Genomic DNA, 26,257 nt, shown 5'->3' with positions numbered 1-26,257 from the left:
CCAATCAAAAGAGAACTAAAATGAATACTAGGCTGTTCAAAAAAAAGCTGTATTTGCATTTTTTTGTTTTTTTTTACAAACTCACACAATTGCTGTGTAAATTTCCCTCTACATAACGTCAATCTTGTTCATCTTGAACCAAGTCAGTCCACAGGATGTTGCGCCATTTCTCCTTTGGCCAGTCAATGTGTCCTTTGGCAAATTTCAACCTATTCAGTACATGTATTTTTTTCAGCAATGGGACTTTGGGGGGGAGGGGGGGGGGGGCTTCTAGCTGATAGCTTTGCTTCACATAGCCTTCTTCTGATTGTACCAGTACTCACAGATAACTTTAAGTCTTCTTTGATTTTCCTGGAGCTGATCATTGGTTAAGCCTTGGCCATTTCGGCTATACTTTGATCCATTGGAATGGTAGTTGAACGTTTTTCCCACGTCGTTCACGCTTTGGATGCAATTTCAAGGCATTTGAAATCATTTTGGGTGAGCGGCCTGTACTTCTCTGCACTTCTTTATGTTTTCCCCTCTCCTATCAACTTTTCAATCAAAGTCGGCTGTTCCTCAAAGTAATGTCTAAAACAATCCATTTTGCTGAGTATTTCAGTGTGAAATGCACTACAACCAGCATGCACCACATTTGCTTCCTTCCTTCCTTAAATATTGGCCATAATTGACACCTGTTTCTTCAAATAATCAATCACCTCACTAATTGAACTCAATACTGCTGTTGGTGCACATTTGTTCCTTTGTTTGGTCAGTAATTAACGCGTGGCATCAATGTAAATGCGTCTTTGTACTAACAATTGCCAATGAGTGACTTGTTGTCCAAGAGTTTAAACTTCATTTTGGATATGACAATCCATTTATTTAAAACAAAAAAAACTAATCAAACAAAATAACTGCTCTTCTTTTAATCTTACCACATTATCATACACTTAACCACGATCAAAAAACTGTGACCTTGCTGTGCGCAACACAGCTAAACCAATTAGGCCCCATTTAAGTAAACTTTTCCACCTCCAGTGTCAAATGCTGGTCACCAATGGAAGGGCTCCAACAACTGCTATTATTTTGAAGATGCCTTTTTCAATTACAGATTCAATTACACAGAATGGGTAGCATGCATGTCATGACTGTTGGGTCTGTTGGTTTTCTATGACTCTACAACACTTACTAGTAAATTATTTGCCATGTAGAAATATCACTTCTACCAAAAAAATATGATTTATGAGGTTAGTGATGTTGGACTATTATTTTGGGTATTATTTTTGGTGAGTTGGACGTGGAAAAATGAATGAATGAAAGATCTATGTATGTTAATCGTTGCCCAGATAATCAGTCTGTTGTACTGTATTGCCTAAATAGCTCATTCAGTAAATCTAGAGCAGAATATAGTTGAATAGATTATAAACAAGTACAGCATGTAAATTTACAGTAGAACACTTTGAAAGTCATCTTCCATTCAAACTTTAGCCAACTTCTATCTATAATTCTGTCATGTTATGATACAGTAGATTGATTAAAAACACAGCAGAATTCTGCCTTCAGAATTGATATTTATAGACATAAATTGCTTCCATGCATAATGAATTAATTTTTCACGTTTGACTGATTTTCACAAAGTTTTAAGTAAATCTTATAATACACTGGATTTTTAACATCACTACTAGACTTGCACAATTTTGAGACTTGAATTTAAATCATGTTATTCTTCACTCCTGTCACTCCTCCTTTCAGATCTACCTGTATTTCCATTTCTCCTCTGGAATTGGTTTCTATTTGTGGGCATTTACCTCCCCACCCTCTCTCTCACACTCTGTCTCTTCACTGTTGGTTTTTCTTTTCTTTTCTCGCTCTGACTCTGTCACCTTGTTCTTCACCCTCCTCAATTTTCCTTAATTACAAAATCATTCAAGGTTTATAGTCATCTTAATTGACTTTCAAGCAAGAAGAAATGTGAAAATAACCCTCTAAGTCAGTAATAGAATACAGCAGATAAAGAGGGCTCTTGCTCAAGGAATATGAATAACTGCATGGTTCTGGTGCTTTACAGACAGATGCAGAAGACAATAAAAATATACAGCAGCACCTGAAAGCATAAGTAGATACAACAATCAAAGGAAAGGACTCTGTGTTATAGAGCCTTCAAGTTAAAAAATAAAAAAATAAAAAATAAGGGCAAATTCTTTGCCAAATTTATGACAGTGAACAGACTGGCAAAATGTATTAGCCCATGGACCCGCTCCGAGCTGTCTGGCCTAATGCCATCATGAATCCAGCCAGATGTATTGATTTATGATGTCATTTATGATAACATGACCCAGAAATAATGTGCAACACAAAGCTTTCTATGTGTGCCACTGGATCCTTTCTATTTATCCTTCATATCTACACGTGGCTGTATCAAAGCTGCAGTGTCTGGTTTATATGCTTGGATGTTCAAATAACACCCTTTTATATTTCTAACATTGCATTTCACCTCTGTCCACCAATCCAAATGGAACACGTCTTGTGATTACACCATACGAACAATACATCATGTGGAGAGAAAAGTGATCTTGGAAAAGTTTAAACCAACATATACAGCACATATTACACTGTAAAAAAGTATTCGTTGGTAGGTAAACTTAAAAAAATACAGTATTATAGATGCTTTAAGAGCTTGAATTTATCAGAACTCAAATAAGTTAACATGAAATGAATGACTAGAAACTTTATTAAGCCTTTCAACTTATTTAACAATGAATGAACATGAAGATGAATAGAGTCAGCTCGAAGTGTAAGTGCACACAGTCATCAATGATATAAATAATAAAAACCTTTTTTCTTTTACATCTTTCATACAACGTGGCAAAGTGTGAGCAGCCACTGTAATTAGGGCTGGGTAGTAGTACCCAATACTTTTTTAAGGTATCAGAAATAACCATGTATCAAAACTCCATGTTTGTTCCAGTCAACAAACAACAACAATCAATCACAGTCTTACAATACTTGCATTTAATCCTTTTTGTTGTCAGATCTCCACAAAGATAACAGGCAGTTCAGTGTGCCAAGATGCCATCAACACATTAGAAAATCATCTAAATACAACTTTACCCGTGAGCCTCAGCTACAGTTGCTTTGGAGAAGAAGCCAGTCAGAGGCACGAATCAGAGCTGTAGCAAATTCAAAACACTTTCTTTGTTGCTTCAGGATCGCTTCAAAACACTGTGCCAAAATTGACAAAGAACCCAAAACTAAAGTGATTTAAAAAAAGAAAAAGAAAATATTTGAAACTCCTTGATTATATATATCTTAACATATGGAAGAGGATTAAGACCACTGGTTTAAAATGTATGTGAGTTCTGACTTTAATCTCAGAATTCTGACTTTTTTCTCAGAATTCTGAGAATAAAGATTAAAGTCAGAATTCTGAATTTATTCTCAGAATTCTGAGATTAAAGTCAGAATTCTGAGAATAAAGATTAAAGTGAGAATTCTGAATTTATTCTCAGAATTCTGAGATTAAAGTCAGAATTCTGAGAATAAAGATTAAAGTGAGAATTCTGACTTTATTCTCAGAATTCTGAGAATAAAGATTAAAGTCAGAATTCTGAGAATAAAGTCAGAACTTGCATACAATTTTCAGCAGTGGCCCTAATCCTCTTCCGTATTAACAAAATGCATTTTATGAGTCATGATGAACATCTCTAGTCAGGTTTTGTATATACACACATACCTTGTCACAGACTTTTACCTTTGGAATCCTAAATGCCCAAAATGTCTCCTCCGGCTTCAAAACTCTGTAACACTTCTGCTCAACAGATAACCAGCAAACAACTTGTATTCATTAATTCACATTAATTCAGTTAAAATATTATGCAAAAGTAAATGTACATTCTCATCAAAGCTCTTCCTCAGGAAAGCCCTAATAGCGTGCAAAATGTGAGTGAGTGTGTGTGAATGAGGGAGTCTGCATGCATGGGTGCATGTACAGTATATGAGCCCTGTCTTATATTTACATGATCCAGCATTGCTCCGCTCCTCAGTGGGCTTGTCTCATGGCTCTCCACCAGAGATAGAGCCAAGTTAATACTGAAGAGAAAGCGCTAACACAACTCAAGTCCAGGCAATAAATCCTCCCTCACAGTATTAGCTCCAGACAGAGCTGTTCAGTACAAGCTTATAGTTTTCAGGCAGGGCAGTAATTGAAGGGTGGATAAGCGGTGAAGGATTATTACATAATTGTAAGAGTAGCAAACCGGTAATTAAAGAGCAGACTTAAAGAACACTGATTGGAAGTGGTGTGGAGATTGATTGATGTGAGGGCTGAGAGTTGAGAAAAGACGAATGGACAGAAGAGATGGAGAACAGTTGAGCTCAGAAGCACAAAGGTAAAGAAAAGAGTGGAAGGTGAAAACGGAGCAGTAGCAGACAGGACCTTAGAGAGAGACTGGTGGGAGAGAAAGGCAAGAAGGTATAAATAGGTCAAGGCTAATTAAAGGAAGAGGTAACATACAGAAACAATTTAGTGCTGCAGATAGAGAAAGGAGACTGAGATAATGACACTTTCACTTCCACTGCAGAGGTTTGTTTTGACACCAGTTTGAAGAAAAATAATTGAATCTTTACACGTTGCATGCCAGCCCATTCACACACTCATACACTGTCATGCAGCATAAGCATAAAATTCTACACAGTTGTTTTTATACAGATGTTGAATAGTAATCAAAATCTTTTTGACTACTCTTTTCTTCTTTCTCCCTCTTTCACTGATCTTCTTTGTTCTTTGTTCTCTCTTGATCCCTTCTCCCTTGGATACTCACTGTGAACACTTCTGTATCTATGTTTTACCATTTTTATCTTCTGCTTCCTTTTGATATCAACATGATCACATTACTTTTTTTTATACATAAATACATACTTTTTATCTCTTCTACATCCTTTTTAAAACTACCTGCCCTGTCCTGTGTGTCTCGTGTTATCTCTAACTTGGATGTCTTCCCTGTTGTATCCATCTCTGTCCTTGGTGCTCCCATGTTTCTGCTCAGTTTTGGGGACGCTTCCCTCTCGTCTGCTTCCACCCTGGAGCACATCCCGTCCTCGGCCGTGGCGCGCCCTCGGCCTCTGGTCCGGCAGCAGAGCCTCCAACAGCCCCTCACTCACCAGCCCCCTCCGGGCCCAAACGACCCCCCAGTCACCTCACAGAGCCTGGGCCAGCTGCACACAGGCCCAGGCGGCGGGGGCCACCGTGGGGGCCCGCGCGGGGTCCGGGGGAGTCCGGCTGGAACCTCCCGGCACAGAGGAGCAGGGACAGGTCGATCGAGGTCAAATCCTGGCAGCTGGGATCACATGATGGAGCAGATCCGCCACAGAGGGCTGGACGTCAAGTCGTTCTTGTAAGTGTCATGAAGTTTTCTACTCTGTAAAATGTTGCTTTGGGAAAGCGTGACAAAAAACATTACCTTTGCAAAATTTTAAATGTTGAAATGTTGTTGAGCCAGAGATACAGATTCAGGTCAACTATGATAACTTTTCAGGATATAGTTCGCGATGTTGATGGATGTATCAATGTTTACTACATTATTCAAATTAAGTCAATGTCCACCATCAGTAGGTGACATTGTCTTCTCACAGACACTGTAATCTCTGAGTATGCTGCAAAGTGAGTTTTGAAAGGCCTTTTTTTGTTTGTGTGGGTGTGTATGTTTGATAATGGAAAACCAATTGCTGAATGCAGAGGTGTAGATATAACATCTGAATATTATCATATATTTAACAAGTGTATATATATTGTGAATACCTAATAACTCCAGAGGGTCTTAAGAAAACCAAACTTGTTTTTGAACTTTTGACTACTTGAAAGTATATTTATGAATTTAACTGGGTTGAAAAAGGTTTCATGAAACCATGATTTACAGAATGTATTTATCTATTGCATGTGTGCATCATCACAGCATGCATACATGAACTACACAGTTGCAATAACATGTTGGGGCTGTTGTAAGTTTTTTCCTCTATGTGGATCCTTTGTGTCTAGATTCATAGCAACAAAAAAAATTCAATCTCTCTTAATAGTTTTTCGCACATTATTCACAACAATAAGAAATGCATTTTAAAATAATTACATCTAACCCAATCAGTGTTCAGAAGAAAAATTCTGTCACTTTACACTTTGGCAAAGATAATTACGTTTTTTACAACATTAGCGATTTTCAGATTCTTCCACTACAGAGTTGGGCGGCTGCTGGTGTGCGAAGGCTTATTGTTTGAGATACTGAGCACGAAGAGCTCTCTTCCTCCGCTTGAATTGAATGACAGATTACAGGCGATGTGCTCCACAAAGCAGCATCACGCAAATGTCTCCCTCTCCCCTTCTAACCATGAACATAGACAATCACACCAATTTACACACAGAGCTCTATACTCCGGTACTTTATGCATCTCTTCCCTTTAACAGTGTCTCCAGGCCAGTGACCTCCCTGCCTTTGTACATCATGATTCAAATGAGGCTGGGCACATATATAGGGAGGTGGCATTGCCTATCGTCCCTGTCCCTAATGAATTTTACTGGACCAAACATATCAGTTGTTGAGCCTGAGGGAAAACACTGTGGGGAGTAGGAAAATCATGTAATCAGTGGGGTTTGAACGACCAAAGGCAGCATATTTCTCCTTCCACGTGTGCAAATGCCTGTTCCATAGTGTGACCCCCCCCCCCCCCCCACCCGCTTACATTTCAGATCAATAGAGCGGGTGTAGGTGGTAATGATTTCAGAGCCCTGTTGTTAGTGTGCGTGTGTCTTTTATGGACATTTATACAAATCCACCTTATCGACAAGCCTCATGTTGGTACTGTTTACACATCCCCAGTGGTTTCTCAAGTGCTAATGTGTTCCTCTTGAGATCATAAGTGAGAGATATAGATAGATGAGAGGAAGACGATCAGAAGAAAAATAAGGAGAAACTGACAAAAAAATCAGTCAGGTAAATAGGGAGGATTTAACATGCACATTTTGTTGTCTGTTGATCCTATTGATATTTGGCCATGTACAAAATTACACAAGTATTATTACACAGTATCTGGCTCATGTTTTCAGGATTTAAACATTTGTGATAGAAGTTTTGATTACTGTATTAACACACTGTTTCAGAACACTACATGAGCCATCTCTCAGTTTGTTTTCTCCTAAAATAAAACTTAATTATTAACGTTTCTTTACCGCTGATAATGGAAAATGGAATATTGTCCTAAATGTTTTATAATTATGCCTTCAAATTGGCAGTCAGGTGATTATTAAGGATGAGCATAATCATGTTGAAATTACCCTTTAGGAAATGACGGCTGTAAGTAAATACATAAAGGTTGTTCTTGCTTTAGCATGCTATGTTTGAGGCTACATAAAGAGGAAAACAGCATTATAGAGGCAGAGAGAAAAGTATGAGAAGCCAGAATAATGTAAATGTTGTGCCGACATGTGGGATGTTATTTTAGGACTGGGAATTACAAGGTTAGTTGTAGGCAAATGTTAATTTGTTAAGGTCACTGTTTGCATGATCTCTTAAATTCACGGTGCAGCATACTTCAGTAAGTAAGTAATTTAAATGACCTCAGGCAATTTTGGAGGGAGAATAACAGCTGAAAATCAACTTGATATGTTTCTTTGTTGCAGGTTTTTGTTAAGGCCACCTCAATTTCCATGGATTTCTTTTTGCTTTTGCTTTTTTTCTGTATGTCATTTCAATTGGCTTTATTTTTTTTCTCTGAAACAATGCAAAACCCTATGCTCATGCTTTTCTATTTTTACACATTAACATGCAGGATAACACAGGATGATGAAGCCATGAAGGCATCAGTGGTTCTAAGCCTTTCTGCTAATGATGCACATTTCAGGCAAACACATTTCTAAGATCAACATATCGTGGATAAAAAAAAAAAAATTGAAATACATTTCTGTGATAAGAACTTTGTTGTTGTATATAACCTCATATATTATAATGATGCATTAAAAGAAAAAGCACCTTACTTATTTGTCTAATATATTGCACATGTTGGCCCATGATCAACATCCCCTGTATCATCCCCTTTTTGGATGATACAGGATTTGTATTTACTTTGTGCTAGAAAAAAAATAATATTAAAAATGCACTGGCTTAGTCATACACCATAGTGTCAGTGTTAAATAACTAAAGAAATAATCAACCCAGCAAAATCATCAGATTATGTAGTAAAAACTGCTAAAGCTAATGCTACAGCCTACAGTACATTAAGTAATCATAGATGCTATGCATTATCCCAAATGTGAGAATAAGACTTTGTAGTAATTCAGAGGCTGGTTGTTTTTAAATAGCACACTCAACCTCACAGAAGGAGTGGTGAAAAAAAAAACTGTCTTTAGATCTCTTTTCAGCGACAAGGGATCTATTTTCTTCTGACCTCTAAAACATTTTGTCTTATTTGCTATAATACAAGAAAAGAGAGAGATTTGCCACAGTCTGAGGGATGTGTATTAATTATTTGTGTAAAGGACATTACTGATGATGGAAATGACAGATTATGTTTTCCAAATATATGAATCTTCCCGAATGAAACCTTACTAACTTTGGATTACTTAAAAGTTTAACGTTTGTGTTAGTGTTGAAATATGCACATCAGAAGTTATTTTGGTGTCACGTGTCAAATAAGGTAGACAGAAAGAAAGATTCCCATTAAAGCGTAACTCTCGCCAAAATGCAACCTAGGGTCTTCCTGTGAATGTACCAGAGTCAAACTTTTGTTTAAAAGCATAATTAGAACGGAAGCGTTACATTTAAGATAAACCATATCTTCGTTGTCAGTCAAATGGCCTTTTGAATGGGAGTCCTAAAGGCACTTTTACACTAGCCTCAAAATAGCTATGTTTAAAACACTAAGAAGGCTCGACATAACGTGAAACTTTGCTCAAGTTTCACCAGGGGCTCTACACATAAACACAAGCATTGAGAAAATGGTTTGTGTACAAAAAGTTTACTAACAACAAAGGTTTTAACAACTCACTGTAGCTGTTGGTGTTTCCAGTCGCCGTCCATCTAGCAAGTCAAAAATAGTTGAGGGAGGAGAGTAAAAATGGAATGCTCCTAAAGCCTAGTTAGGCGGGAAAATTTATATCTTTGGAAAACATAATCTGTTATTTCCATAAATGCATGGATAAGTTGTTGCTTTCTTGTAAGTGAAAAATGATATTGACCTTGTAGTTGAAAAAGGAGTCTCATATAAGAAGGACATTTCCTCTTATGGAGTCCAACACCAACTGCTAAAGTAAGTTGTTCAAAACCTTTCTTTTTGGTAAACTATGTGTACACAAACAATGTTCTCAATGCTCAAGTTCATGTGTAGAACCCCTATGTTTTTTTCCCCCAGCATGTTTCCTTGGATCAGGGAGGCTCCAAAATCATGGTTACAGCTGTCGCTGTGGTCCTGCTTTACATCCTGCTAAGCACTGCGGTGCAGTGCCCTGCTATGCCATGAACTACTACAAACTATTTTAGTCACTTTTCATTATCTTTTACTGTGACTATTATTGCCACTCTTCATTTCAACTCCAACCGGCTCGTCAGACACCGCCTACCAAGAGTCTGGGTCTGTCCGAGGTTTCTTCCTAAAAGGAAGTTTTTCCTCACCACTGTCGCACTGTTGCTTGCTCTGGAGGAAACTACTAGAACTGTTGGGTCCTTGTAAATTATAGAGAGTGGTCTAGACCTACTCCATCTGTAAAGTGTCTCAAGATAACTCTTGTTATGAATTGATACTATAAATAAAATTGAATTAAAATTGGTGATACTTGGAGTTTCATGTTGTGCCAAGCCTTTTAGTGTTTTAAAAAATCTATCAATATCTCTAAGTTATCGTGTCCCTAGCACTTCCATTCAAAATGCCATTTGACCGAAAACGGAAACACGGTCATTAGTAAAAGTGGTGCTTCCATCCTAATTAAGCATTTAAACGAAGGGCACATTCACATAAAGCCCCTAAGTTGCATTTTGGCGAGAGTTACGCTTTAAGATGTGTAGTGCGGTGAAATGCAAAATCGTATACTGTAAGTTTTGCATTTTTTAGGTTATGGTTTGTTCTGCACATATAATAAACCAACAGATTCCAATGTTTTCCAAGTTTTTAAAGTGTACAATGACAACAGAAAATCAGCTATCAGTAAGAAGAAGAAAAAACTAAGTACTTGGCATCCAAAATGGCATGAGTTTTACTAAAGTATCTTTTTTTTAATAAAGTCTGTATTGGATTCTCAACTAACTCCATAGCACACATGTCTGGTTGAGATACAATGCAGTATCTCAACCAGATGTATGGATGGAGTATTTGTTAAGATGAAATGGTGTCCTCACAGCGGTCTTCCACCTCTCTCCCATTCTCTTTGTACGTGAAATGAATGCGTGTTTTCGTCAAATCTGTGTGTGTGTGTGTGTGTGTGTGTGTGTCTGTGTGTGTCTGTGTGTGTCTGTGTGTGTGTGTGTGTTTGTCCCTGTGCCTATCTGTCTACATATTTGTGTGGTCTTGTTTGTCCCTGTGTCCAGTGAGGGGAAGATGGTTGTTCTATCTCTAGCAATCGGGCTGGCTGAACAGGATGATTTCGCCAACCTTCCAGATCTCCAGGAAGCTCCAGCAAATATAGAGAACGAGACTACACCAGAAAAGAGGTAATGAGAGAAAGAGAGAGAAGAATGATAAAAAAGTTAGTTTTGGCACAAGAATAAAACAAGTAGCTGAGGTGGCTGTCATACTGGAGAGGTACTTAATGATGCCATGTAATTTTAAGTGTTGCAGGTAACTTGAAAGATAAACAGTTTCATAGTCTGAAATGGTGAAGTTATTTTCATTTTATAGTTAAAGCAATATTGCGTAATATTTGTCTTTCTCGCAATTTGGCGCCCCTACAGTTTGGGAGTGTCATTAACTTATTTGCGGTTGTCATAGATATCAACAGATACACATGCTAGATACAAAAAAAAACTACTGAGTCATAAACTTTGCTAACGCAGCAAAACATTAAGCAAGTGCAACATAATAAGACATAGTCCAACAAGACATAGTCTACTAGTCCAACAGCAAGATGGCCAGCCGTCCGTCTGTCTTGCAGGCTTTTATTTCGCAGAACTTTCACTACTAAAAGCCAGTCCAAGATGTCAAGCTGCAGCTCAGTCACCCTCTCTTCTTGGCTCTCCTAGCCTCTGCCATGATGTTCGTAGCAGCTGCTGATACCAGTAGGCTACCATTGTCCACTTGCCCAGCTCCAGTTTTGTCATGACTTTGCTGCCACCACTGTCCCCATCAACATCAATTTCTCCCAATTCACCCTAGCTCACCCAGTACGTGTGTGCGCCCATGAAGGCTGAGTCCTGCAGCGGCCCGGGTTTGGACCTGTGGCTCTTTGCTGTGTGTCATCTGCCTGTCAATATAAAATAATTTTTAAATAATCTTTTAAAAAAACAAAAATATTAATTTCTCCCTCACCCCGGGACTGAATACCTTCTCCTCCCAGCGGTCTAATGCACCTGTGCTAGCATTGCACCATACCAACACTCCCCCTTGTGTTCTTGCAACAAGTAAAACCTTGTCCATTAGGAAACCCCGTAATTCTCTGAGAGTAGAGGCAGAGCAGCCAGAGGGAAAACCAGAAAGAAATTCTCCCTAAATATGATCCTGTTTCATCAAAATCATCCTTCTTGCCGTAAAGCGTTACAGCATATGCCTGGAGATTGTATCTGCTTCCAAAAGTTACAGTGAGCACAAGAACAGGCGATCAGGGCGCAGAGTGGGAATGACAGAGGTACCATTATCCTTATTACTCGTCAGAGTAACATCAAAATGATTTTGAAGCTGTTTTAGGGTAAAATACTAACACAATGGTGCTTTTAAAACAGAGTAAATCTCAGCTGCTTTTGATTCTGTTTATTCTACTCATAGGATTATTGTGAAAAGCAACACAGAACTGTAGGACTTATTTTTAACAAAATCGAAAAATATTCGATTTGAAAACATATTTGAAACTGGTCAGTAGCATCTTTTATTGGAAAATCATCAGTTAAATATTAAAAAAAATATTGTATTCAAATTAGTATCATTTGATACCAGTGGTGTCACCAGAATTTAAAAAAACAACTGATGTCATTAGTGTCCCCTTGACAACCTTACCTTGCACTGTTTGTTTTCCTTTTCGATATTGTGTTTAGTTTAATGTTCACCACATTTTCTTTTCAACTTCACATTAAGGATCCACTTGTTCCTTTTTTTTCTAGTCTACTGTGTTCTTCATCCAAACCTTTTTTTAAATCTGCACATTAGTTTATACTGATTGATGTGTGAGTCACAGGAGAAGGGCACTCTCATTATTTAGTAGTAAGATTCTTCACATGAACCACTCGTTTAAAATTATGCTAACCTTTCATCTACCACTGATCTCAGAGCTGCTGTCAGAGACTGACAATCTCTCAGCTGGTGTACAAAGTCTAAACCTGCTGCCCTCTTATCCCATCCCAGTGTTTAAGGGATCCACTGTTTTGATACTAGAAGGTTGAGCATAACCCTGGGTGTAGTTCCACATAAGACTAAATGGATTTTTAGAAGTTTTTTCAAACCCTCTCTGCAGTGCATCCAAGTGTGCATTTCTAACTAGGTCATCTGTGTATTATTGGTTGATCAAAAATAGCCGTCTGTCTTAGAAAAAAAGAACACTTGCCTTGTTTTTGACAACAATTGTGACCTTTTGTACGCTTTTAAAATTGAATTTAAAATGTCCAAGTATCAGTCAGGGGATGAGGACCAGCTTATGTTTTGTCCCCCCCCCCCCATCATCATCATCATCATCCTCTCTGGCTTTCACTGTCTGGAGGTCTGTCAAGCATCTAACTATACTCACAGCCAGCGAGCCTCTACCCTGAGGGGTCGTGTAGGCCAAGTCGTCTAGTGTCCTTCCACAACTAATAACATCTCTCCATCATCATCTATGTCTCTCTCATCTCTGTGTCTCGGTAGTTACCCGGTAAGCTCCCTGCGCCCGGCTGGCTAGCTCACGGCCGTTATCATGGAGCACACCAGACTGAGAACAATGGAACAGGATGATGCAGCCAAGAATATGTGACAAGACAAGATGCTGTCAGACAGTGAAAGAGAGACAGAAAGAGTGGGACATCCTATCTCTCAGCTATCTAGAAAATATGCTAGAAGATAAAAATAGACACTCCCAAAGAGCTTTGAGATTGTGTTAGTTTATTAATGAAATCAAATACAGCTCGCAGCACAAATATCTACAAACGCCAAATCTGATAATAGAAAAATGATAAGATAAAAGCTGTGTGCTTTGCATTACGTCAAGTCTAAATATGGACAGTAAACGAGCAGACCAAGTGGAACCCTTGCTTTAAGATATTTAGACATTTCTAACTAAAACTGCATTAACTGATTTTTTTTAAGGAATTTGACGCAGCAGAAAAATCTGTAAACACAGCATTGACGTTATGGTGAACATGTTAGTTGCCTATTTACTTAACCACCAGACAGATAAAAACGCTAGCATTCATTTGGAGTTGTGTTTGTATCTGCCTGACAAATTCAAGTCATTATGTTTTTGTTGCCACCAACTCCTGAGAAAAATATTTGGGTATTTAGGTGCTAAAATATCCACCATGTTCACCAGCAAGTTGCTAACTTTTTCTGTCTGCCGTTTGGTGCTGGCCAGATAGTGTGCAGTGTGTTTATCAGAGCCTTTTCAATGGAAACAGCTGCCTGCTAATGCTGTTAAAATGGTTGATGAAAGCAGTGAAACTAAACCGAAACAGAACATTTGTGGGACTGTAAAATGAAAACAATGATCTAAAAGGGGAACTGCAGAGTAAGTGATCATTCTTTGTCAGTTCATGACTACGAGCGATCTCTTTTACACTGCGCACAGTCAATTGATCCATCGTTATTATAAAACAACATTGATAAATGCAGATTTAATGAGTTTTTAGAGTTCACTCAATAGTCACTGACCCTCACAGCAGCCAGGGAACTTGTAGGCATGAATCATAATTATCTCATAAAACACTGCACTTGTTTTCCTTGTTCAGGAAGTATATGTTTACATAAGTAAAGAGATGTATGACTAGTTTGTAATTAAGTGGTGATATACAGGCAGATACTGTGTGCACTCAGATGCTGAGAAATGCTCATCAAAGCTTGCAACATAACACTTTGATATGATCTATTGTAATCAGTGCGTTGTGTAAAAATTTGAGTTTTAATCTGTGATTTAGGATGCAGAAATAGCCGAAGCTGTTGCCTCAAAAGCTGTCCTGTACTTATTACATCTTAAAGATAAATTATCATAAGACACCAATGCAGCTTATCTTCAAAGGACACATTTTGTTTTTTGCTGATTGGTTATCTACAGACAAAACCGCTAATTGTCTGTGTTATGTCAAAGGTCCTCTTATCTCTGATATTGGGCTCCTTGTTATGTAAGTCAGTTTGGGTCACTGTGGTAGACTGGCCAAAGCCCTGCAGTGGACTAGACATAATCACCCACCTGCAGTTAACTATGATGGGATCTCTGAAGCTGTTGTGTGTTATTATGATCTCAGAAAGCTGCTGTTGCATGGCAGAGCTGCATCTTCATGAGCTCAGAGAGATGCAGCACACACAGACGCAAGAGGGAAATAAATATGAATAAACCAAAAAGTGCTTACTGGCCCTAGACAACCTCCACTCTAAACACGGAGTTTGTAAAAGCTGCAAAATGTGCAAACTGCAAAGACTGCTTCCATTCAATACCAAGCAAGACTACATTCTGCCTACACAGACTGTTAATGATGGGATGTTAAGATTGTGGACCACTCTGAATGAGGTCTAGAATAATCTTATCACATTGTTCTGCTTTAACAGTTGATAATCATGTTCCTCTAATTCACTGATACTGAGGTTTTTTACCTCTGAAAAAAAACAAACTCTTTAGAAGCTGGAAGCTCTTGTGGGGAAAAAAAGACAAACCTCACAGGCATCATCTTTGAAAAAATGCCACAGGAAATAGGAGAGGAAAAGATTTCAAAGGAGTAAGAATGAAAATTAGGCTTTGCATGCCTGTTTTCAAACAGCGTATATGAAGAATAAGTGATGAGTAAAAATATAAAAAATAACACTGTCAACACTTGCGTCAAATTTCAAAGACTAAGTTTTCTGAAAACAAACTTTTGTCAGGCATTTTCCCTGCATTATGTTTGATGATGCTGTTGTTTAATAACTGTATGCTGTCCACTGTTTTACATATTTGTTTGGGGAGTGTGTTTTTAAAAAACTTTGTTCTGTTGGTGTTCTTTTGTATGATGGATGGATCCGCCCCTATTATTAATTGATAATCCTTTTGACGTATGTACATACTGTATATCTAATTTATTTACTGCAACTTGTTAAATTAAATGCCAGGTGAAGGTTGTTTAAATGATATTAAGCCATTCAAACCTGCAGTCATCAATAATTTTACATTAACAATGTATTAAATTACAATGTGTAAAAGGTCACTGGAGTGACAAAGAATCACCCAACACAGAGGTTCCTCTCTGTTTTTTGAAAACTTTGAGTGTTTTTCAGCTCATTGTTTTGGTTTTACGGCTTACAACTTTATTGTTTTGGTTCACTCTCATCAGTTTAATTTCAGCTCTTTTCAGACAGAGACCTCTAATAAACCTACTGTTCCCAGCAACAAAAAGTTAGTTGGTAAACAAAGTGGAGCATTTAGTAGCTAAAGAGCCAGATATATCCCTCAGGAGTTGGTGGAGATCAAAGCTAAAACAAGAATATATATTTTACTCACATTTTTTGGGTCTCCGCAAACATGTCCACAAATAAATAACTTATTTTTGTTATTTGCACTCAGTCTGAACAAGGAAACCTTTTAATATATTGTCATTTGGAGATGAGAATAAACACGTCAAGATCAACAGTCAATTTCATTTGATTGGTGCTCTTATTCAAATGGTGGGTGTGTACATTGTTGCTAGATGGCCTCAATGGGAATCAGACATCTAATCTTGGCAGCGGTAATGTCATGCTGCACTCGCTGAGTTGCACAACCCCAGACTGTACAGTATTAATCAAGCAGGAAGTTGTTGCCACCCTTTTATCAGCTGGCATATCTGACTCTTTCAATTGTGTGTCTGAGCCAGCAATCACAGCAAGTCAAGCCTCCTAATGACTCTCCAGGCCGGCCACTGGTCCCCATGGCAGCCTCTGGAGCCAGCAATGGCCAGGGAGGAAAGATGATTGGAAAGAAAAAGCAATGTAGGTCAGCACAAAGGAGGCATTTAGAAAGAAAAACTGTCAGATCTAAGTTTGGAGCTCATTCACCATTTCTCTAGTTGCAAGCAGGAAGCTGATCTAAGAGAGCCCATGAAAGCATAGTGAGGGGGACGTCACAGCGAAAGTGACAGTGAGTAGTGGAAGGAAAAAATAGGTGTTTTTTGAAGTCATTAAACACATTTATCTCTAATTTTGAAAATTATATGTCATCATTTATGCATGAAGCATTATTTACAAAAACAGCAACTCCCAAGTGGATCAAGAACAAGGCAGCAGAAGTCAATTCAAAGAGCATCAACCACGTCGAACCCTGTAGATAGCTCCATTAGTTGTATTAGCTTGCGTGTTGAGAGGGGGGCGGTGGCCGGGTGATTTGTCCCTGTTGGTGGGGAGCGCTGAGTGGGCTGACATTGGAGCCTGGGCCTCATCCATCATGGATTGTGGGACCTATATTGTGTTCCTTGGTCTCCTCGGGCGAGTGTATGATCAGCAAGACCTAGATACAGTAATGTTTATGGAGACACACTTCCTATCCCGGCACTGCTGGTAACACTCATCCCTCATGTTCTCACCCGTCTATTCACTCTCCCTCCCTTGCCCTCTGCTTCCCATTCCTCTCCTCATCCCCTCATCAATTTCCTCTCTACCCTCTGCATCCCTCATTTTGTTTCTCAATAAGACGTCTTCTCATCTCTCCTTCATTCTCCCTCCACCTCTGCTTTCATTCTTAGTCTCCCCTCCACACTTTATTTAATTGCATCTATTAAATTTTTTAATTTTTTATTTTTTTTTGCCAGTTAGTCATCCTGTCTTCCTCCTTTTACATTCCTCTATCCCCTTATTCTCCTAATCCACACTCTCCTGAGGGCGTTGACTAGAATTGTGACGGGATGATGTTACAGTACGCGCCTCTGTCAGCATAGATGACTGTCAGCTCGGCCAGACTCTGACAAATCTGCTCCTTGTGGGCAGTTTTTATGCATTGGTATACAGTATATTATTTGCTTGCATGCCCATGAGCTTTCTGCTCAACGTCCTTGTATCATTTCTGAGTGTCTGTACTAGTTTGCATGTGATAAGATTTGGCTCCAAATGTAGATACACAACACCCAATCTCATCTATTGTTTAATTTATCTAAATGATGAAGCTACTAAAATAAATGCAATAAATCTTTGTCACTTTATAATCTCATATCCTAAGGCACAATATCTTAATTATTTCTTCATGACTTCTAGGTCAGATTATGTTCACTGGCAACATTTTTTGGGCAAAGGAAGTGTTGTATTTTTATACTGCATGTATAGCACATATCAGCAAAAGGGCAATTCAAAGTGCTTTACATAAAATCAGTTAAACAGATAAAACACAAGTACAAACAGTTAAAAATCATAAGCATTATAATAGACAGTTAAAAACAAAATAGAAACATTAGGACACATAAAACACAAGAATAAAAGTTACAGTGCAGCATAAGAAATTTAAAGAAATGAGCATTCATTTAAAGAAAGGCAGCATCAAAAGGAAAGGTCTTCAGCCTTGATTTAAAAGAACTGAGAGTTGCAGCGGATCTGCAGGTTTCTGGGAGTTTGTTCCAGACATGAGGAGCATAGAAACTGAAAGCTGCTTCACCCTGTTTAGTTCTGACTCTGGGGACAGAAAGTAGACCTGTCCCAGATGACCTGAGAGGTCTGAGGGCTTCATATTGTAGTAGCAGATCAGAAATGTATTTTGGACCTAAATCGTTAAGTGATTTATAAACTAGCAAAAGTACTTTGAAATCAATTCTTTGAGAAACAGGAAGCCAGTGTAAAGACTTCAGAACTGGAGTGATGTGATCCAGTCTCTTGGTCTTAGTGAGGACTCGAGCAGCAGCGTTCTGAATCAGCTGTAGCTGTCTGATTGATTTTTTAGGGAGACCCCCGTTACAGTAGTCAAGTCTACTGAATATGAAACCATGGACAAGTTTTTCCAAGTCCTGTTGACACAAGTCCTTTAACCCTTGATATATTGGTGATAGTAGGCTGACTTTGTAATTGTCTTAATGTGGCTGTTAAAGTTCAGGTCTGAGTCCATGACTACACCAAGATTTCTGACTTTGTCTGTTGTTTTTAACATTGTTGTTTGAAGCTGAGCGCAGACTTTTAATCGTTCCTCTTTTTTTCCAAAAACAACCACCTCAGTTTTTCCTTCATTTAATTTCAGAAAGTTCTGGCACATCCAGCCGTTAATTTGTTCGATGCACTTAGTCAGTTTTTGTACTGGACTATAGTCCCCTGGCGATAAGGTTATGTAAATTTGTGTGTCGTCCGCATAACTTTGGTAACTTATTTTGTTGTTCTCCATAATCTGGGCCAGTGGGAGCATGTAGATATTAAACAGAGGAGGCCCCAGAATAGAGCCTTGGGGAACTCTGCACGTCATATTTGTATGCTCAGATGTATAATTACCTATTGACACAAAGTAATCCCTATTCTGTAAGTAACCAGTTTAGTACTGAGCCAGAAAGGCCAACCCAGTTTTCCAATCGGTAGGGCAAAGGTTTGAGCTCCTACTATCCACCCTTTCTCAACATTGATACTGAAGACCTTTGATTATGGCTAATAGTCAGAATTCACATAGACATCTAAATTAATCTGTTACATGGCTGTCTAGTTCTTGACTATCTTCAGTAGGCTTTTAAACTAAAAGAACATGGTTTACTAAGCGACCCACATCCAACCAATTGACTCTGTTGACTCCAGAAGAAAATGTTCAACAAGTTCAAAGAAATTTTACTGTGAAAAGTTCAGTGAAGGATAATTTTAAGAGCAAAGCTAGCATTATGGACTAATTGAAAATCTCTTGTAGGTTAGTGTTTAGATGAACATAATCCTTAAGACAGGGTTGTTTCTTATTACTGTGCAAACAGGTGAAGATGCTATTTATAAAAAACAAAGGAAAATCCTTATTTCTTCTTTTACATGTTGTTGAAACACAATCTTAGATAGATATAAATATCCTATTTATAAGTTAAAGTTAAACAAGTACACATACGCACATGCTATGTAGTAGAGTGATTTGAATTGATAATTACAGACAGATTCTGCTGAATGTTCTACTGCTCAGCAGTAACTTGTTATAGTTTTAGTTCCACTCAGTTCTCACCCTGGTTATATTTGGAAAATAAAAACTCCACGCTTTCTTCATTAAGTGTCGATGCAGATACTAAAGTTCTAAGTAAACAGATGGTAGCTAGATGAGCGTGCACAACAGACAATATGGTCACAAAAATGTATGACACGTAAACACTTAAATTCTTGTCATCCAGTGAATGTGAACTGCACGCTGCTTTGCTTGCTCTGAATATCTGTGAGGACTTCTTGCTCATACTCCTTGCTGCCGGACCTTTGATTGAATCCAGTCGCTTCTCCTGTAATTACTTACATGATATACCTTAATGATAGTTGGTTGAATGAAGCATGTTCTTTTAATTTATTCAGTCTTTGTTAATCAATATTAAACACACTTTCCAACAGACAATACACTTGTGAGATAGGAGAAGATAAGGCGTTTCTGCATTGTCCCCTGGGATGTAACAAGCTGTGTTGTCCAATTACACAGAAGATGACTCTGACTCAGATTGAGGTCATGAGGTCAAAAGTCAGGGATTTGAGTTTATATGCAACAAATCGAAGTGGTCGTCTTCCAGTGACATTGCCATCCACATCCAGTAGGATTGCGTGTGTGTGCTCATTTGTTTAGTTTCATAGACTTGCTGGTAGTTAATTTGCATTTCCCATCGAAAAATGAAGTGTGAAGTGAGATTAGAGCTTGCCTCAGTCTGATGATCCAGACTGTTTTATTAGCAGAGGAAGAAGGTAACTCTATAATTGCTCATTTCGGTCACTGCCTTTTTTGACTATCATAGCTGGAGGTTGTTCTGCACCTTTTTGGGCATTTATGAATCAGCCATTTTCACCATACTCACGCACACCCAGTGGTGTGTGCAGCGGTGTTTCCGCAGGGTCACGGGGTTGCATAAGTTAAACATACGAGGAAAGAGTATGTTTCAAAGGCTTTCTAAATGTTTGGTCCCTTTGCCCTGTGGGCTTTTTGCTATTTTCAATATATGCCCCTTCTGAACAACTTCCTTCCTTTACTGCCCTCTTTTGAAGGCTCCTGTTACCATGGTTACTGCAACCCCGTGTAAAATGCATGATGGTAGTGAGTACAACCTCAAGTGGGAGCACACATTTCAGTAGTCATGGTTACAACAACCTTCAAAGAATGAATTATGTAACTGATGTTTTAGACGAAAGGGTCTAACTCACAGCTACAGATATCTTTCCTTTTGTCCACCACCCAGGCATTTTATTACTTTCTAATAATTGCACAAATTATCTTTAGGGATTGTTTTGTCAGTGAATAAAGAGACAACTGCAGTAAAAATAATTCAGTTGTTTTTAGTGAAAACGAGTTGCACCTTAGCAGGAATAGTTCTGTAACAGGTATCATCATTTTCTTTATCTCTGGAATAAAAAAGCTAATTTGAGGATGTTATGTCTTGTTGAGATACTATGCTGCACCAGTGCTCTGTGTGTGTGTGTGTGTGTGTGTGTGTGTGTGTGTGTGTGTGTGTGTGTGTGTGTGTGTGTGTGTGTGTGTGTGTGTGTGTGTTACAGTGAGTGAATATTAATATTTACACGCATGGATGAACTCACCTCACTACCACACCCATTTGCTCCATGTCCCGCAGGCTGTTGTTGTGTCTACAGTCTTGATTCGAGGACACTGTGTGCAGCAGCAGGTCTTTATTTGTCATCGTACATCAATCTTTGGTGACTATGACAAGCAGACACCACAAGTGTACTTGTCTAATACAAATCCTCTGGTGTGATTGTTGATGAAACATGTGTGTAGTAAGCCAATTTGTCTCAATTAAATGTGTCTGTGTCTCTGAGGAAAATTCAGGAATAAAGGCAGAAACTCCAGTGAAAACCAATCTAAAATTCCCGGCTCTCTGAAAATATGGCATAATCCTGTTACACAAAAATAAATAGGATGTATTCTTACATTATTAAAAATTATTTGGTTTTATTTGGCATATTTGGGGTTTATCTTCTGTCAGTTAAACTTATGAGTTGACACTGACTATTCAATGAAATGTACACATGTTGTCGTCTGCCTAAGTAATTATGTTTTCAGTTAATATATTAGGTCATCAACCTGAAGTGAGGGAATTCCTCTGCTTTGATTTGTTTCCTGTTACTGTAAAAAAAATCCTCTCTCTAGCTTCCATTTTCTGTTTTCTGATATTTGTTGTCTTTAGATCTCCAACTGGTTGGATATATAATCTCCTTTCTAACACAGTTTATTGATCAGTTATCTATTGTCTTATGTCTGCCTGTCCACTGAGCACTTAATTGTGTGTCTCAAGTTAGATGGAAAGGAAAGATTTACATCTGCTCTGCTCATTTGTTGTTCAACACACCTTTTTTGTTACTGATGTTGTTGAAAGTGTTTGACTTGACGATGCATCAAATCTATGCAAATATTACAAAAACAGACTTCCTGCAGGGCCCCTAATACTGGAGTATACAGAGCAATGGAAATGTTTACAGTAAGGGGGAAAAATTGCATGATATATGCAAGTCTGTATTAGCAACAACATTTTTATATGCACTGTGTTAAAGTATTGCATGGGTAAGATGATTTATAGTCATATATTCACAGTAGAAGGAAAATTCCCAGCTGTGTTTATGTGAGGTTGATTAGTCAAGATTCATGTGGTCTCTGTCTTGTGTATTGGGTGTTGAATAAGGAGGGTTCAATTGTCATTGAGCCAAACCCTCCTACAAGTAAGCATTTATAGACTCTTTGGGACCCAGCTGACAGGCATATATTATGGGCTCTATAGTCTGAGTGGGGAATGCCTTTAAAGGCTTGTCTAGCTGGAAATTAACTATTTAGAGGGGAGAAGGTGATGGAGGGGTACATATAAAAGAGCTTTTTACAAATTAATGTTTTAAACTTCATGTGGCTGCTGTTGTGCCATAAAATCTACCTGATGAATCTACAAACGTACCAGACAAACAGACAAATAGTCTGGATATCACCAGACCAAGCTCAATCTTTTAAGACTGAACATTAGTCTGGGGAGTCTGATCTGTATTTTCTACTGGACAAGAAGCGTGATCAACGGGCATAGTTCAAATGACTCTGTACGCAATTGCATAGTCCTTCAACCAGTCAGACCAACGATGCAGATAACGTACTTTGCAGACAGTGGAATCAACAGGTTGCTGCCATGTTGAATGTAAACAATCACTGGCCGTCGCTTCTCTATCGTAATCGTGTTAAACCCGCCAATAGCGCACCAGGTGGATAAGCCAGTTTGTGATTGCTTCCCGCAAATTTGTAATGGAAGCAGGATAGATAAATATACAGGTTTCCAGCCTGAGCTGCAGGGCAAAATCAAATTGCCAGCAGACCGGGCTGGGTTTACCCAGTCTAAGACAAACAACCAATCAGGCATACACATTATAAAAAGGATATTGTGAATTTTACACTTTTATGCACTAAAAGCTCTGCCGAGATTTCAAAATAGAGGACACTCAAATTTCAGAGGAGCAGAATTACCTTCCAACACTTTTCAAACAAGTCCCAACTATTCCCCACACATTGAAAACACGTCAAGTGATAAAACACTGATGGATTTCAAGCAGGTTTTTTTTTTAAGATTATTTTTGGGGAATTTTTAGGCCTTTATTGACAGGACAGCTGAAGAGATGAAAGGGGAGAGAGAGGGGGGGGGGGAATGACATGCAGTAAAGGGCCGCAGGTCAGAGTCAAACATGGGCCCGCTGCGTTGAAGAGTAAACCTCTATATATGGGCGCCTGCTCTACCAACTGAGCTATCCAGGCACCCTTCAATCAAGTTTTAAACATCTGTACATTGATTTTCAATATTTTGTAGTAAATAAATTGAAAATTCAGGCTCTGATGGGAGAAGGGTGATGATCCGGTTATCTGGGTATGACGTATTAAACTAGTCGAAGAGCTTTTTTTGTTCCACTTTTAACTTATCAACAAACAATTCACTGAGACATTAGAACACGTCCCAGAGCCTAAAAACACAGAGAGGAAAGCTGGAAGAGAGGGAGACAAAACAACACATGCAGAAAGAAACATACACAAACACGTGCATAAACAGACACAACACACAAGCCCGGACCTCAGAGAGTCAGCAATGTTGCGCCATGTGTCCAGGGTCTTTCCTGGCGTTCCATGAATGCGCTCCATTGAAAGTTTAATGTACACGACATCCAAAAAGGAAAGGACCTTTTTAATTAATTGATCACAGCCCCATTTCTGAAAAAGCTTCATAGGATCCCAGTCAGTCAGTCCCATTATGCTGATAAGTCTATAAGCTTAAGATCATCATTGCGTTTGAGTTGTAAGTATTCCTGCAAAAAACAGAATCACCATAATCCAATTTACAGACGCAAACAATAAAAAAACATATCAGATGATGACGCTAAACTTAATTCATTTAGCAATTTTGGTTCTTAGAAGCTGCCAGGGCAAAAAAGTTCTGAAATAGGTAAGACAGTGGGTATGATGCTTGAACACGGAGCACCACCACAGTGCATGTGGGAGTCAACTCAGTATTACAGTGTAACTTCCATGTGTTATGTAATTATTTAGATTTATTACACGGCTTGGTTGAATACTTGATTCTGATTAGTCAATCACAGTATTCTGCGGACTGCTATTTCTGTATAACAGACCGTTGTTTAGTACAACAGACCATTGCCATGGACAGAGTCTTAGACTCAAGCGGACCATTTTGAATAAAAATTTAAAAAATTATCAACATTTCTGTGTATAGGGAACCTAAATAGTCCTTTTGTCAACAATGCAAAGCATCAGTTAGTTCCACTCACTGGGGCGACCTGGCTTCTGCTCAAAAGCCGTGTTCATCAGGGGTAAAGTTTAAAGGCGTCATCAGCGGGTAGGTTGTAAGTCATGTTTGAGAAGCCGTGTTTGAAGCCATGTAATAAGCGGGATAATGTAGAGCGAGTGGGTCATTATTGCAAACGTATACCTATTCCTGCATCACACTGTCAGGGTTCTAATTTGCAATAATGTCATTATCCCTTGTATAACACAGTGTTCCCCGATGTGTTGGCGGTTGATATTAGAAGCTGTAATTGAACATTTTTAGCTTTCTCTACGTATCAGTTTGACTTGTAAGACAAATAATGCAGTCATGTTTCAGATGTCTTTATCAGCGGATACCTAAAATAGCAGGCCTACGCTGTGTTTGGTAAGCATCTGCAACAGAAACATTACATTTTATTAAGTCTGCACTGACTTGTTGGTGCTCTGACCAGCAGATCACAGGAAATAAACGCAGAGTGACGAATCCATTCTTTTCTCTTCCACACCATATCCTTTTCTCCTGCTCTCTCTCACTCTGCTTTTACTTGTCTCTTTGCAATACAAACCCTGTCCATCTCTTACCCCTTCTTCTTCAGCTTTCTTCTATTTGTCTTGCCCATCTAACATGTCAGCTTGCTTCCTTTCCTCTGCTTTAGCGCATCCGACTCTTTACCTGAACCAAACCTGCTCTGTTTTGTTTCCAGGCTTGTATCAATCTCCCTTCCTTACTTTGATGTGTGTGTGTGTGTGTGTGTGTGTGTGTGTGTGTGACATTATTAACTTGAGTCCATAACCTCACTTTGTTTATTCTATTAATCCCCCAAATCTTAACCAGAACAAATCCTCTCCACTTATCTCAACCTCTGTGTACAGTTAAGTTTTCAAATATATCTTTCCCTCTAAGATCATATTTTGGGTATTTTACAGCTCACCCACTACCACGCTCACTACCTCTGTCTCTCTAAATCTTTCTGTTTTTTTCTTTCTGTATTGTCTGTCTCACAGCAATAAGTGCTAATTAGTCTTATTTGTCAGAAGGCTTCTACTGGTATATTTTTTTTATTTTCTCTGTTTACCTAATTGTTTTACAATTCACTAATTTTAGTATTTTAATTCAATTGTCAGTCAGATATATTGGTGTTTATTACTTAAAGTCTTGTTTTGTACATGCACAATTCTCAGTGTGGTAAGTGACGGGTTGTGGTGGAGCAAGTCTCACAGGTGTATGTTTAGCTTGACGTCTTGATTATACTCACACTGTTGCACTACTGGGCATGCAGATCAACTCAGTGATCAAATCTAGTTTCCAGCTGAGGCTCTTATTTAAGGTCAAGTCTTTATCATTTAGTGATTTTGAAAGGCTCATTTTATCTTGACCTGCCTTGACTACGGTAATGCCCTCTAAGTTGTTGTTAGCCAGGCCTTCCTCTCATGCTTGCAGAAACAAAGGCTATGTCCTTTTGAAACGGAAAAGGACCCTTCCGAAATATTTGCATGTTTATGCAAATATGTTTGTTTGTGTCCATTTTAACAGGACTCCAGGTAACAAAGCAGGCAGCAGCCCCAGAGGTCAGACCCCAGATGAGACTGGACGTCGCCATGATGCCAACTCCTCGGTTTCTGACTTGGCCAACTCCGTCACCAGTGACATGCTCATGGTAACAATACAGTAAATCTGAAGGGCCAAAAGACCCATTTTATTGATACACCACTAACTTATCCGTGGTCTGTCTGGTTTTTTGCATTGCCAATCTCATCTGTATTAAGATAGGGAGGACTGCTGTCAGAAAAACCTTTTAAATCATAACAAATGAGACGGCTGAGAGACTTGAATGGTGCCTCCAGATCATCTTTTCTAATCTAAGATGAAAGTTTCATGCAGGCCTTGAGATAAGAAAGTAGATGAGGAATCAAGGGGGTAGACAAAATAATGTAAAAAATTCATTCAGTTCATCATGTCTTTGTTGCTTGGTTTTTCATTAAGCAACTAATCTTCTTGTTTGATGCAGCTTGAATGCACAACTTAGCAGT

The 26,257-nt window shown here is 38.6% G+C and overlaps 1 protein-coding gene across 4 annotated transcripts in view; it reads left to right on the top strand.

Annotated features, from left to right (window-relative positions):
• Window positions 1-26,257, top strand: part of syt7b (synaptotagmin VIIb) — a 97,549-nt gene that overhangs the window by 60,289 nt on the left and 11,003 nt on the right. For 3 of the 4 annotated variants that reach the window (XM_032514830.1, XM_032514847.1, XM_032514852.1), the window contains 3 exons: window positions 5,028-5,375; window positions 10,545-10,667; window positions 25,761-25,884. In XM_032514830.1, coding sequence (XP_032370721.1) covers window positions 5,028-5,375; window positions 10,545-10,667; window positions 25,761-25,884 — 595 coding nt within the window. The remainder of the gene's footprint in view (window positions 1-5,027; window positions 5,376-10,544; window positions 10,668-25,760; window positions 25,885-26,257) is intronic. The other variant, XM_032514839.1, reaches the window with a different exon arrangement.

This window comes from Etheostoma spectabile, chromosome 1 (assembly GCF_008692095.1).
Source record: "Etheostoma spectabile isolate EspeVRDwgs_2016 chromosome 1, UIUC_Espe_1.0, whole genome shotgun sequence".
In the NCBI taxonomy this organism is placed as follows: Eukaryota; Metazoa; Chordata; class Actinopteri; order Perciformes; family Percidae; genus Etheostoma; species Etheostoma spectabile.
Note: the sequence above shows the minus strand (reverse complement) of the source record. Positions and strands in the feature narration are given on the sequence as shown.